The 14,955-nt window shown below is 42.7% G+C and overlaps 1 protein-coding gene across 2 annotated transcripts in view; it reads left to right on the forward strand.

Moving 5' to 3' along the window:
* The first annotated feature begins 390 nt into the window (after positions 1 to 390).
* The window catches only part of eprs1 (glutamyl-prolyl-tRNA synthetase 1), a 42,395-nt gene continuing 27,830 nt past the window's right edge, over positions 391 to 14,955 (forward strand). For both annotated transcript variants that reach the window (XM_010905078.5, XM_010905080.5), the window contains exons 1-10: positions 391 to 543; positions 2,181 to 2,265; positions 2,513 to 2,612; positions 9,125 to 9,281; positions 9,578 to 9,723; positions 10,064 to 10,164; positions 10,316 to 10,442; positions 12,288 to 12,480; positions 12,856 to 13,027; positions 13,414 to 13,647. In XM_010905078.5, coding sequence (XP_010903380.3) covers positions 501 to 543; positions 2,181 to 2,265; positions 2,513 to 2,612; positions 9,125 to 9,281; positions 9,578 to 9,723; positions 10,064 to 10,164; positions 10,316 to 10,442; positions 12,288 to 12,480; positions 12,856 to 13,027; positions 13,414 to 13,647 — 1,358 coding nt within the window. In that variant the 5' untranslated portion in view covers positions 391 to 500. The remainder of the gene's footprint in view (positions 544 to 2,180; positions 2,266 to 2,512; positions 2,613 to 9,124; positions 9,282 to 9,577; positions 9,724 to 10,063; positions 10,165 to 10,315; positions 10,443 to 12,287; positions 12,481 to 12,855; positions 13,028 to 13,413; positions 13,648 to 14,955) is intronic.

Consider the following 14,955-nt stretch of genomic DNA (forward strand, 5'->3'; position numbering starts at 1 on the left):
TTCTCATTCTTATAGAACTTTGTTGTGTGGAGCCGTTCACGAAAACACACAGATAACACACAACGTGTATTAAGAACAGGAATAAAGATGCAGAAACAAGTAAAAGATGAAAGCCAATGTATGAAAATACAATTACTGAAGACAACAGAGAAAGCGTTTAAAGAACAGTGCTGGGTTTACTCTGTTACTGCAGGGAGACATATTATTCTATAATATTGTTTTTAAAATCATACCAGCTTTCACTACCAAATATAAATAAAATAATGAGATATATGTTTCTAACATATAATAAAATGGTTAAGCCGTACCCGACACTTCCGACACTTATTACATTTAGTCTTGTGGAACCTGTTTTTTTCTTCGACCATTTCTAAGGGGGTTCCTAAAACCGGTTGCACATTATCCAAGAGGCTTGCTGCTGCGTGGCTGTTGGTAAGCCGACTTCGGGAAGGTTTTGAGACTGTGCGAGAGCCTTCAAGAACAGAAAGGGAGGAGAAAGCATGGCTTTAAACCTTATCATTAACAGCAGCAACCCTCCTTTAGGTATGTGTAGTACGAACATTTTAAGCCAAAGCTAAAACAAATTAAAAATAATATTTGACTAAACGTCAGTCAGTACAGTACACCTACCAGCTCGCTAATGTAATTTGTTAGCTAACGTTAGCATGTCGACCGTCTGTGATGACAGTTCATTATTACAGAGAAGGTTAAGTAGCTAGCATGGCTTCGATCGTCGTGGCACTATGAAGCTATAGCTATGTAATAGGAGCGTTTACTCTACTGTTATGTTGGTGCATTATTGCATTTGATCCAAATTAACGTCAACTATTTATTTGTCAAATAAGTAGCTTTTGATTATGTGGAGTATGTATGTATACAAAACTTTCCTCCTATCTAGGTAAAAACAAGTTTTGGTAAATGTGTCTAGGGAGGTAATAATCCGGCTTCAACTCTTTTTAATTCGTGTGTACTCGTCTAGCTATATTTTGCTTATTTGAGTTACTGACCTCCAGTATTCTACACAGCGCCATTCAGTGCGTCTCTCTGCCATTCGGGTGATACTGGCTGATGCAAGCGACAAGAAACAGACTGACTACCTTTCAAATACATTTTAAGTCTTGGTCATGCATCGACATTATTTTTCAAACTTTTTTTCAGAGCACGGAAAACCTATGTATCTACAGTAATATCGTTTTGCTTATGGTTAGGTTAGATCTTTAAGATCATCACATTTATTGTATAGATTTGTTTATTGAGGATTGACAAGACTTTAAATAAGTTTTGATGGGTTTTTATGATATGAGTTGTTCATGTACATTATCATTAATAGCAGTTAAGCTGTTGGCCACTCAAAAGAGCTGCAAAAGCAGTCTGTGTTGTTACCCAACTATTGTTTACTCCAGGTTCTTTATCTTTATTGGCTACATAGGCTGCACCATAATAATTGTTCTTATGTAATGTTACATGTTTACATTAATATGCCTTTAGGTCTAGTAACCTTTTTTATCTCAACAGATGTTTATTTTTTGGTTCATTAGTCATGTGTCAACATTTTCAGAGAAAAAACAATGGTGTGAAACGAAGCATTTTCCAAAATGTTTTTTGGAAAGTGTTTTGTTTCTGGATTGTTCTGCCCCTGGTGGCTTTACTATGCTCCCAACTCCTCTGTCTGTTGCATTCTAATTGCAAGGCTGTTTAACTAGACTAACAGGTGTTGAACCCAGGCAGGTGTGCTTGATATGCAACACAACATGGAATCTGTGTTTGGTTTTTGGGGAATTCGTTTACATTTTTGGGTCTTGCTTTGGATGCGAGGCACAGTTTGCTGTATTATCGCATTTTGCTCGGTAGGAGCATAGTACTTGTTACACCAGGGTTGTGGGTTCAATTCCCATAGGGAGCCGGTACAAAAGTTTGCGCTGACTATTGTAAGTTGCTCTGGATAAGTGCATCTGCTAAATGAATTAAGTAAGCAGGTAGTCATTTCTACAATGATGTATCTTCCGAGCTGCTGGAGTGCCCATTGATCTTATAAATATCCGGCTAATAGATATTGTGTACACATCTTAAAGGACTGTGTGTACACTTTCTGTTTAAGACTTTCTGTCATTAAATACATTGAGTACTGTGAAAGGTGGGGTTGTTTCCAATCACTTTTTGATTCTCTTGTCCTCCTACAGGGGCGCTGTTGGCTGCAGAGCTTGTGAAGGATAGCGTAACCGTGTCTGTGGAGGATGGGAAAGACAACAAACTCCACGTCTCAGAGTGAGTAGAAAAGAACATCGCCACTTATCGCGATACAGATTTCTGTTGATCTCGCCCAGCCCTAACAGACTATGATAAATTAATCTCCTTTGTTAGATTTGGTAGGTTTAGGTACTTGCTATGGTTTGAGAATTTTGAAAAGGGCTTACGAACAGATGTTTTCTTTTTAAGCACTTAACGTGCAGTGTTTAAATTTGTCATCTGTCTGACAAAGTGGTTGTCTTTGCCCTCTTTTTGTCACCCTCAGGTCGGTGCAGTTCAGCGATGTGAACTCCATTGCACGCTACCTTGCCCGTGTGGCTCCTGCCCTGGGCTTGTATGGCTCCAACATGTTGGAACAAACTGAGGTGAGAAATGAGCACACCCTCATCTTTATTCTCACTCACTGCTTCTCTCTAAGACATACTATCATGCAGACACACATTGTGGAAGCCTAGCTACTATTAAGTTTCACTGAGGGAAAAGCGTTGATTTGCGAATTGGGCAGTGAGCCATTGAGCTGTGCACTCCAGGCAGTGGAGGCAGCGAACATTTTCTAGACTTGTTAGTACAGGAATTGAATGACATCAGTTTGTGTGGCCTAGTGGTAACACTCCATACCTTGTTGATGGTGGGCATATCCTTCATCTTCACCAAAGACCCCGGTTTAATTTCCCACTCCAACTTTTCTGCTTGTGCCCCTTTAATATATTTACTCACTCTGTCCTTTTGTCGCCCAGCAATATGTATCTTTCTCTGTCATTCCATTACTGTCTAAATAAACCGGCAAATATATTTGGGAGAGTAATTGCATGATGTGACTATGTTTTGTACACTGCATGACTAAATGTTGGGTGAAATGCTGGCAGATATCGTTGGCATACCTGGTGGCTTCTATCCTAATTAAATAACATTTGGTTAACGCAATTCTTATGTCTATTTGTGATCCATTTAGTTGACGTCGATTAACTCGTTGTTAATCGGGAAATGCAACCTGTCCCAAAAGATGTGGAAGCATTTGGCGGGACAGGCTTTCCAACCACAGCCCTCTATTCCATTTTGTCGGGAGAGTAGTTTCTTTACCAAGGTTGTTCCAATAAACAAGTGGGTATCAATTGCAAGGCTTGGCAAAATTAAAAATATATTTTCTGATTAATGGGGATTCTTGTTTGAAAGATCTGAAATCGATTCTTAAAATCCAGAAATCTGTATTATAGATCTATACGTGTTGTGACACTGATGGGCTCAACATAAAAAAATAAATTGGGTTACTGTCCCTGTTCCAAAAGTTGTAATTTATCTTTAATTATGATTAATATTTTATGAAATGCATTCTGGATATATATATATATATATATGTGTATGTGTATGTGTATATATATATATATATATATATATATATATATATATATATATATATATATATATGTATATATATATATATATGTGTATGTGTATGTGTATATGTATATGTATGTGTATATGTATATAAAAACATGTATTTTTATATTTCTATATAAATTCATAAAAGTTAATTAAAAGAGTAGTCAAAAAAGCATTTTTCAAACAAAACACTAACTCATTCACCCCAGGAAACAAGGCAACCAGCTGGTCTGTCTGTTACTAGGTATGTGGTTGTTATGTCATGCAATCACCCAATGGGCATCTGCATTTAGATTCCTGATATAACCAAGGGCACTGAAGATGGATTGTCAGCCACCCCTTGGCTGTCATGTGGACCAGGTGCTGTTTGCTAGTGGCATGGCTGGTCAGGGATTGTTTGCAAAAGTTGTCAGTGCCTTTTTAAAAAGACCCACATTTGTCCGCTCTTGCCGGGAATTTAGGACAGACGAGTTCCATTGACATCGGAACAGGTAAATCATTTTTTGCACTGAGATAAAAAAAAATGAAAAACAGTGACTTGCTAGTTTGGTTAGTCCGAACTTGACTGTTAACTGGCCCGGGACCATCGTTATTGTTGCGCCCCGAACTTCCAGCGATTGCATGCTTGCTTGGTTGGGTGTTGCTCACTGCAACCTTTTTTGACCTTAGCACTATGGCCAGCCATGTGCTGAAAGCTGATGCTGATTGACATGGTTACCAGGAGGAATATTGTGCTAGATGTCCTAGAAAAGTTCCTGGTGCAGCAGTCAGCAATCTCAGCTGCTCTGCTGTCACTAGTGATGTGCAATTTGCAAACTTCATTCTTTCTGGACAACCTTTTGCTGACTCGAGTAACCCGTCCTTTTTAATTACTTGTTCAACTTTATCATTCAGTCAAAAGGTTTGTGGTGTATTTCAGCAACATCATTGGATTATACGCAGTCCAAATGCTCTGACCAATGGCTGTTTATGTTTGCTGTGAAAAAGGGATCAAGCCAGGCAGAATTATAAATGTGTTTGTAACTGATAATTGGACATAGGTTGCAATCATTAATGTAGGTAATTGATTGATTAGTGATTGTGATGATGCACACATACCAGTGAAAACAGTTTTTGTTAAAGGACTTGTGAATGACTGACTTGTTAAATTTTACTGTTAATTTGAACAACTTTTTCTTGAATTCGACAAGCTAGCAGGAGTGTTCTATGCATCGTCACTTGCAGAGTTCATATGCAATACAAATTATTTTTATTTATTGTTGAATTGCTCTTTTCTGGAACAACTTGCACTATTTTGAATATCATGGCAGAGACTTAGTTTGTCATAATTTCATTGTAGTTTATAAGTGAGGAACTTTTTAATGGTTTATATTTTTTCAAAAGAAAATTAATGAAGCTATTCGTTTTTAAATCAGTAACGTTAATATTTAGTAATGTACCATTACTTTAGTAATCTACCATTTTAAATTCTGGAGGATTCCCTGTGCAGTTCTTAGCCTTCATACTCACAGAATTGGTATTGTAATTATCACTAGATCCAATCTAAATCAAATCTGAGTTTTTTTTTCTTTTATCGAAAAATAATTGGGAGATCAGTGCCGGTGCCCAGCTCTAGTTATGTAGATGTGCGCCGTAAAGGAAGGTTATTCTGATAATGGCTCTGTATTCACTAAGTAGTTTTTCTGCTTACTACTGTTTTCATTTGTGTACATGCTGCACTGTCGCTCATACAGTGTGACCATAAAGCACTTTTGGAAGTTTGTTCATTACTGGATACAGACTTTCTAAACGTACTGGAGCAGTTGCAAACGTGCCGGTATCTGTTGTAGATTTCAGGCAAGATACTGAAATCCGCTGTTACCGAGCGTTTTGCATGCAAATGTTCAATCCCTGGACAATAAAATGGACAAACTACATGCATGGATTAACTTCCAGCAGGTCATTGCGACCTGCTGTGTGCTGGGGACAGAACCTCGGAATCAGGTAAACGTGGAGGTGGTCCTACTAAGGTAGAAGAGCCATACTTTTTTATTTTTTACTGTAAAAGTGCGGCTCTTCTACCTTCCGCAGAAATTCAGCTTTATTATTATCACCGCAGTCTCTATACCGCCACCGGTGGATAAAACATGCTAGAGGCCCTATACGGAGTAATTAATGGACTAGAGGACGCTCACCCTGAGGCAGCTTTTATTGTTGTTGGTGACTTCAATAGGGGTAATATGTTAAGTTTTGCCAAAATACCTACAGCGCATTTACTTTCCTACCTGTGGTGATCAGACTCTTGACTATTGTTATCCACAAATACGGAACAACTGCAAACCTCTCCCCCGCCCGTCGGATCACACCTCCGTTCTTCTTCACCCTACCTACAGAAAACGTCTAAAACAGGAAGAACCGTTTTTGGGCTGTTCAGCGCTGGAGTGAAAACTCCATTACCACTCTCCAGGATTGGTTTGAACCAACAGATGTTCTGTGTTGCACCTGATGGGGACATTGATGAATACACAGACTCTGTCTCCACGTATCTCCAAGTGCATCGATGATGTTGTTCCGACGATCATTGTCCGGACTTTACCCAACCAAAAGCCCTGAATTAATGGTAATGTCCGTGCTAAACCCGGAGAACGGTCTTCTGCCTATAGCTCTGGGGACCTGGAGTCTTTGTGGTGGTCCAGATATGACCACATGCATCTGACCCAAGATGCATGTGGTGTGGACTGTGACACATCACACACTACAAAGGGAGGAATAGCAGTGATGCCCGTCCTGCCGCCTCTCTTTCAGATGAGTTTAACGTCTTCTATGCATGGTTTGAGGCTACCAGCACCATTCCTTCAGTGAGGCTTGCTGAGGACCAGGACGAGTGCACTCTGTCCCTAACCATGGCTGATGTGATGAGAGCTTAAAAGAGCGAACCCTCTGAAGTCACCAGGCCCAGATGGCATTCCAGGCCGTGTCCTAAGGGGATGTGCCGACCAGAGGTATACCTAGCAGAGGTATTCAACTCTATATACAACCTCTCCCCGAATCAGTCTGCAGTCCCAACCTGATTCAAGTAGTCCACCATTGTCCCTGTACCAATGAAACTGAATGACTACCGCCCTGTACCACTGACCTCCATCATGAAGTGCTTTGAGTGGCTGGTCAGAACCCACATCTGCGCCACCCTTCCTGAGACCTTGGACCCCCTTTGATTTGCATACAGCCCCAACAGATCTATGAACAATGTCTTCGCCCTTACGGCACATACCGCCCTCTCCCACCTGGAAAAGGGTAACTCATACGTGGTGATGCTGTTCGTGGACTACAGCTTAGCATTCAACACTTCTGGCTGCTAAACTTGTTCCCAAGGTCAGCACCCTGGGTTTTTACAACTCCCTTTGCAGTTGGATCCTGGACTTCCTGGCGAGTAGAACCCAGGTGGTAAGAATGGGCAACCTCACCTCCTCTGCACTGACCCTGAGCATCGGAGCCCACCAGGGCTGCAGACTCCGTTCCCTCATGTACTCCCTGTTCATGCATGACTGTGTGCCCACACAAAGCTCCTACGTCTAACTTTAACTTTTGCAGACGACATTAACATCCTGGGTCTCATCTCGAACAACGAGACTGAATACAGAGCGGAGGTAAATGTCTTGGCAATATCGTGCCAGGACAACAACCTCTCTCTCTCTCAACGTCTTCAAGACGTGGACTTCAGGAAGCAGCAGAGTGGGGATCACACCCCCATACACATCGATGGAGCTGAGGTGGAGCGAGTCTCCAATTTGATTTTCCTCTGTGTGTTCATCAAAGATGACCTCACCTGGGCCAGGAAAGCAGGCTCTGTGAATACTTCCCGAAAATGCCTATACTTCCTCAGGAGACTCAGGAAGGTCCGCAAAAAACTCCCCAACCTTTATAGGTGCACCATTGAGTGAATCCTCTGAGGCTGCATTACTACGTGGTAGTGTCACGAGATGGCAGCATCATCGGCTGCCATCTCGCTTACCTGCAATGCATCTACCATACATGATGCCTTAGGAACACATGGAGAAACTTAAAAGACTACAGCCACCCAGGCTATGGTCTGTTCACACTGCTGCTGTCTGGTAGATGTTATCGGAGCATCAGGACATGCACTTCCACACTCACAAACAGCTTGTACCCCCTGACCATAAGGTTTCTCAACCAGCAACATTGCTCTGTTGATCAAATGAACACTTCATATGCTCTGGTCACATTCTATGTACATTCAATGTACATTAGCAGATTTTATGTATCCATTTATAGGCAGTACTGCACTTACATTTATAATATTTAAGATTTCTTTTCATACTGTCCATATTCCCATACTCCATCTTCTACCGCTTATCCGGGGCCGGGTCGCGGGGGCAGCAGTCTAAGCAGGGATGCCCAGACTTCCCTCTCCCCAGACACTTCCTCTAGCTCTTCCGGGGGGACACCGAGGCGTTCCCAGGCCAGCCGGGAGACATAGTCCCTCCAGCGTGTCCTAGGTCTTCCCCGGGGTCTCCTCCCGGTGGGATGGGACCGGAACACCTTCCCAGGAAGGCGTTCCGGAGGCATCCGAAAAAGATGCCCAAGCCACCTCAGCTGACCCCTCTCGATGTGGAGGAGCAACGGCTCTACTCTGAGCTCCTCCCGGGTGACCGAGCTTCTCACCCTATCTCTAAGGGATCGCCCAGCCACCCTGCGGAGAAAACTCATTTCGGCCGCCTGTATCCGGGATCTTGTCCTTTCGGTCATGACCCAAAGCTCATGACCATAGGTGAGAGTAGGAACGTAGATTGACTGGTAAATCGAGAGCTTCGCCTTGCGGCTCAGCTCTTTCTTCACCACGACAGACCGATACATCGACTGCATTACTGCAGAAGCTGCACCGATCCGTCTGTCAATATTCCCATTTCTACATTATCTGGAATTGCTGCTAGAATATTCTCTGGAATATTGTTATGTATAGATTTAATTTTGGCTTTATATTTTTCTAAATGCCTACTGCATAGGTGTCACGTGCTATTCTAAGCACATTATTTTTCAGGATCATTTAAAGAAAGATGTTGTCATTAACTCCAAGAAATGGTGATAGATTATACATTTAAGAACATCATTTGATTACAGGAGCTCCATTCGTATGAATATGTTGGGTTGAAGACTTCAAACATAACCAAACATGCTCCTATGGACATGAAAGGTTTTGTAACTGTGTTCCTTCCTGCTGGAAGAATTAAATGTAGTAGTGATACTCATTTACTAACAGGCGGTCCCATCATATGAACGTGCTACGTTCAAGACATCAAAGACGACCAAACATTCTGCTAAGAGAACATGCTTCTGTACAACAATGTTCATTTGTGTCGGAAGAATTTAGGCTAATGGCATTTTTGTGCCAACATGTCGTCAAGTGTTTAATTTGGAGCATCCAAGGCGTCTCGTCAATTTGAAGTTTGATGCATCTTTTCATTCACTGCTTTTTTCTTACCTCACTGCTTCTCTGTAGGTGGACCACTGGCTTGAGTTTAGTGCACAGCGTGTTTCTGGCCAGTCTGGCCTGGCAGTATCCCTGGGTGAGCTGGACAAGGCCCTGGCCCTGCGCACCTTCCTGGTGGGCCACAGCCTGACCTTGGCTGACCTCTGTGTGTGGGCTGCACTCAAAGGTCAGTGTCAATCCAAGTGACCCAGCCAACCTTAATTGGCCTCTAGCACTGTTACCGCAGATGGGTGAAGATAGTCATACAACTTAGCACAGAGATATGTGTGACCTTGTATATTTTTGTTGTACCCATGTTTTCACATAAAGCTATAAATGGCTAACATTTATTAAATGTTCAAAGTTAAAGCTACATATTGAATTGAGGTTCAGCTTTTGTGTAGTCTGTTCTTTTGAACCCACCTGTAGTGTTAACTGTGTTAACAATATAGTGAGAGATTCACACTGTCTTTCACTTTCCAGGAAGCAGCCAGTGGCAGTCAATCCAGAAGCAGGCAGGAGTGTTCTCCCATGTCGACCGCTGGTTCTCCTTCCTGGGCTCCCAGGTCCCCTTTAACACTGTCGGCAACAAGTATGCCAGCAGCAAGGCCCCGCCGCTCAAGTCCAACGTAAGTTCAAGTGTCAGTGGTCAACTCGCTAAATGTTTTCTTATGATAATGATATTAGGGCTAGGAATCTGTGATTCGATAAACATGCAGAGGGAGGAGCGAGTTGTTAAATAAATCCCTAGTAACATTATATGATTTTTGTATGATGAATAACATTTTATGGTGCAGGTATTGCCAATTACCTCCATAATGTTGCAATAATGGCAAATGTATCATTTGTTACGATACATTTTTCTTTAATAACAGATATTTTAAATATGACTAACAAATATTAGTGTTTGTCTGAATTTCATGTCCAAATCAATCATGCGTTCCCAATTTGTCTTGTCCTCATTTCCAGTCAGAGGAGAAGGATAAGAAGCAGGATGTGGGGAAGTTTGTGGAACTGCCAGGAGCCGAGATGGGCAAGGTGGTGGTCCGCTTCCCTCCTGAGGCCAGCGGGTTAGTGTGAATACTTGGCCCAAAAACATTGCCATTGTATGTAGTTAAAAGGGAAACGACTAATCAGTTACATGGAAACTGTCAGTGTGTACCTGCTATGTGTTCCTGTTAATGCTGCCTTTCCTCTGTCACTTCTTTCTCTCTGTCTCAGGTATTTACACATTGGCCATGCGAAGGCTGCCCTGCTCAACCAGCACTACCAGTTAACATTCAAGGGCAAGCTCATCATGCGCTTCGATGACACCAACCCAGAGAAAGAAAAGGAGGACTTTGAGAAGGTATCCCATCCTGCAAATGCCCCCTGTTAAATCCTTCTTCTAAATCTTCTTTTGAAACACAGCCTAAATGCCAGTTAAGGAATTACGCCTTAAGCCAAATATTAGAATGATACAAACCCGATTCCAAAAAAGTTGGGACACTGTACAAATTGTGTGTAAAAAAGGAATGGAATAATTTACAAATAAACTTATATTTAATTCACAATAGAATATAGATAACATATCGAAAGTTGAAAGTGAGACATTTTGTAATGTCATGCCAAATATTGGCTCATTTTGGATTCCATGAGAGCTACACATTCCAAAGAAGTTGGGACAGGTAGCAATAAAAGGCCGGAAAGGTTAAATGTACAGATAAGGAACAGCTGGAGGACCAATTTGCAACTTGTGTCAATTGGCAACATGATTGGGTATAAAAAGAGCCTTTCAGAGTGGCAGTGTCTCTCAGAAGTCAAGATAGGCAGAGGATCACCAATTCCCCCAATGCTGCGGCGAAAAATAGTGGAGCAATATCAGAAAGGAGTTTATCAGAGAAAAATTGCAAAGAGTTTGAAGTTATTATCATCTACAGTGCATAATATCATCCAAAGATTCAGAGAATCTGGAACAATCTCTGTGCGTAAGGGTCAAGGCCGGAAAACCATACTGGATGCCCGTGATCTTCGGGCCCTCAGATGGCACTGCATCACATACAGGAATGATACTGTAATGGAAATCACAACATGGGCTCAGGAATACTTCCAGAAAACATTTTCGGTGAACACAATCGACCGTGCCATTCGCCGTTGCCGGCTAAAACTCTATAGGTCAAAAAAGAAGCCATATCTAAACAGGACCCATAAGCGCAGGCGTTTTCTCTGGGCCAAGGATAATTTAAAATGGACTGTGGAAAAGTGTTCTGTGGTCAGACGAATCAAACTTTGAAGTACAATTTGGAAAACTAGGACGCCATGTCATCCGGACTAAAGAGGACAAGGACAACCCAAGATGTTATCAGCACTCAGTTCAGAAGCCTCCATCTCTGATGGTATGGGGTTGCATGAGTGCGTGTGGCATGGGCAGCCTACACATCTGGAAACACACCATCAATGCTGACAGTTATATCCAAGTTCTAGAACAACATATTCTCCCATTCAGATGTCGTCTCTTTCAGAGGAAGACCTTGCATTTTCCAACATGACAATGCCAAACCACATACTGCATCAATTACAATGTCATGGCTGCATAGAAGAAGGATCCGGGTACTGAAAAATCTTCACCCATAAAAAACATTTGGCGCATCATAAAGAGGAAGGTGCGACAAAGAAGACCTAAGACAGTTGAGCAACTAGAAGCCTGTATTAGACAAGAATGGGACAACATTCCTATTCATAAACTTGAGCAACTTGTGTCCTCAGTCCCCAGACGTTTGCAGTCTGTTATAAAAAGAAGAGGGGATGCCACACAGTGGTAAACATGGCCTTGTCCCAACTTTTTTGAGATGTGTTTATGCCATGAAATTTAAAATCCACTTATTTTTCCCTTAAAGTGATAAATTTTCTCAGTTTAAACATTTGATATGTCATCTATGTTGTATTCTGAATAAAATATTGAAATTTGAAACTTCCACATCATTGCAGTCTGTTTTTATTCACAATTGCACAGTGTCCCAACTTTTTTGGAATCGGGTTTGTAAACAACCACTTCAATTCCAAGACCTTCTGGACACTCCTGCATTCCGTATGGTATTTCCAACTCTGCCGTCTTCGCTCATAAGCAAAAAAAAGAGTTTCACAACGGATTGCAATCATACCTGAAAATAAATAAAGTCAATGAAATCGCTTCCTTCCTGTGTTTTCCTCCCAGGTGATCCTGGAGGACGTGGCTATGCTACAGATTAAGCCGGACCAGTTTACCTATACCAGTGACCACTTCCCCCGCATCCAGAGCATGGCTGAGCAGCTGCTGAAGGAGGGCAAGGCCTACATCGATGACACACCGCCCGAGCAGATGAAGGCAGAGAGGGAGCAGCGCACTGAGTCGAAGCACCGCAATAACTGTAAGGGCTACGGCCAGACTCAGTTTGAATCCCATGTGGGTCTGAATCCGCCAGCGCCTCGTTTTGTCGGAAACAGTCTCATCTGTGTAGGCAATGTCGTGAAATGTGAGCGTGCATGTGGAAGTGATTGCCGTATTGCTTGAATGTGCCAGCAGCGTAGCATTCCTGCAACACACCGCTATATTGCCTCTGAAGATAAGCACTTTATGTCCCTGAATGGGATCAAATGCTGTTGGAAGCCTTGGTGGAATCCCAATAACTGTGCTATCTTAGCTGATTTCCTTCCACCTGTCTCTTTCCTTCCCTCTTTTCCTGTTCCCCACTCATATTTTCTGTCACCCCCCCCCACACACTCACACATATGCACACACACAGCGGTAGAACAGAACCTGAAAATGTGGGAGGAGATGAAGGCCGGCACAGAGTACGGCCAGACGTGTTGCATGCGGGCCAAGATTGACATGGCCTCCAACAACGGCTGCCTGCGTGACCCCACCCTCTACCGCTGCAAGAACGCCCCCCACCCTCGCACCGGCAACACCTACAAGTAAGGGGAAGTGCTTCTGAAGGAGGAAAAATAAGTTTGCCACAAATGGGAGCGTGGTGAAGCTGCCTGAACAAGCAAAATAAAGCTTCTCTGTTGATTTTATTGACATTCTCCAGCACAGGTTTTAAATCTTTGAAGGCGAGCACAAAATCCACCCATTTTTACGTAAAGACTTGTAGAGTGTTTTGGGAACCGTTTATTTTTCTTAGGACCCGCAGAATTGGCAGAGCGGGTGTGGTGTTTTCATAAGTCACCTTTCAATGTAAATTGTAGGCTGCTGTACTGAAACACTGGTTTTAAATGTTAGGCAGAGATCCAGAGCATGTAGAAGAAACCGCATTTCCAAAAGACTGACCAATATATCTCTCCCTGCCCACCCCCCACAGGGTCTACCCCACGTATGACTTTGCCTGCCCCATCGTTGACAGCGTGGAGGGTGTGACCCACGCGCTGCGCACCACAGAGTACCATGACCGCGATGACCAGTTCTATTGGGTCATCGAGGCGCTAGGCCTGCGCAAGCCCTACATTTGGGAGTATGCTCGACTCAACCTCAACAACACTGTGCTCTCCAAGCGCAAGCTCACCTGGTTTGTGGATCAGGGCTATGTCGATGGCTGGTGAGTCAACTAATAGCATAGTTTGACATATTTGGCCATTTTCATTGTTTCCCCTCTGCTTCACATAATTTATTTTTCTGTTTTGTATCTTCCTCACTAACACATTTAACAGGTTAACGTCATTTTACAATAGATAATTAATCTATTAAAAAAGGACAGTATTTCTGTCAAACACAGTGACTGATTTTGCCCACCTATTCTTGGAAAGGAATTTTTCAATTTTTTCCCCTCTGCTATAGCAACCAAGGGTTTCATAAAATAACCAACTGTGATAATGAGTAGATCATTGTCACAGAGGTTGGCGACTGGAAGCCTACTGGAGCTTTTGGCTAGTTCAACTTTTTGCTAATACCCTTTCACACGACATGATCGAATTCAGTATGACAACACTGTAGTAACAATTCCTGCAACGTAAAGGAGGTTCTGTGTTCTTATTTCACAACTGCACGTTAATACCAAACTCCTTCATAATGCTTCTTTGATCTTTGGACAGGGCCCCTTGCTTTAATGGCCAATATGCATTGCATTGATGAAAGAGTGGTTCGTTTAAACCCCTACGTTAAGGAAAATAGCTTCATTCATAGTTGAAAATCATTTGATCCTTCATCATTGCGAGAGTACCTGCTGGTGTCGCATTGGACTGCTGCTTCTCCCTGGAACTGTGCCATGTTTGTTTTCATTTGGTCTACTTTTCTTGTCCCCTGTTTTATTTTAGTGTTTTTCTACTCCTCGGCTTGTTATTGCAAAGCCTGTCTATGCACCATTGTCACCCCAAATACACTGCCTGATTATTGGCTAGCTCCACAGCCTCTCCCCTGAAGTTTTTCTCTCCCTGGCTCTTGTACTGGCATCCTGGTCTCCACCTGTTTTCCATCAACTGTGCCCCAGATATTCTCTTACATTGAGTAAGTTGCTCTTTCTCTTTGTTTTTGCTGCGCTGGCGAAGGTGTGCCTTTACTGCGTTTTTGACAGCCGGCGTCACCGTCTTGAACGCCAGAACTGTTTTAACTGTCCATGCCGAAGCATATAAGCTTCACCTCTCCATTTATAGAGATGTCCTCCATCTTGCCAGGACCTCTTTCATCTCAAACACAAACTCCCGGACTGTTTTCCACTGTCAACACACTTCTCCAACCCCACAGTGAGACCTCCACATCCTCTTTTCTGCTTGCAAGCTCTTTTCTTCAGTTTTATTCTTCTACCTCCTCCCTGGATCCCTTTCCTGTGATTCTCATCAAGGCTTGCCTTCCTGCCCTCTGTCCATACATCTCTCAAATAGTCAGTCTCTCTCTCACCCACGGCACTGTC

This window comes from Esox lucius, chromosome 15 (genome assembly GCF_011004845.1).
Source record: "Esox lucius isolate fEsoLuc1 chromosome 15, fEsoLuc1.pri, whole genome shotgun sequence".
Lineage (NCBI taxonomy): Eukaryota > Metazoa > Chordata > Actinopteri > Esociformes > Esocidae > Esox > Esox lucius.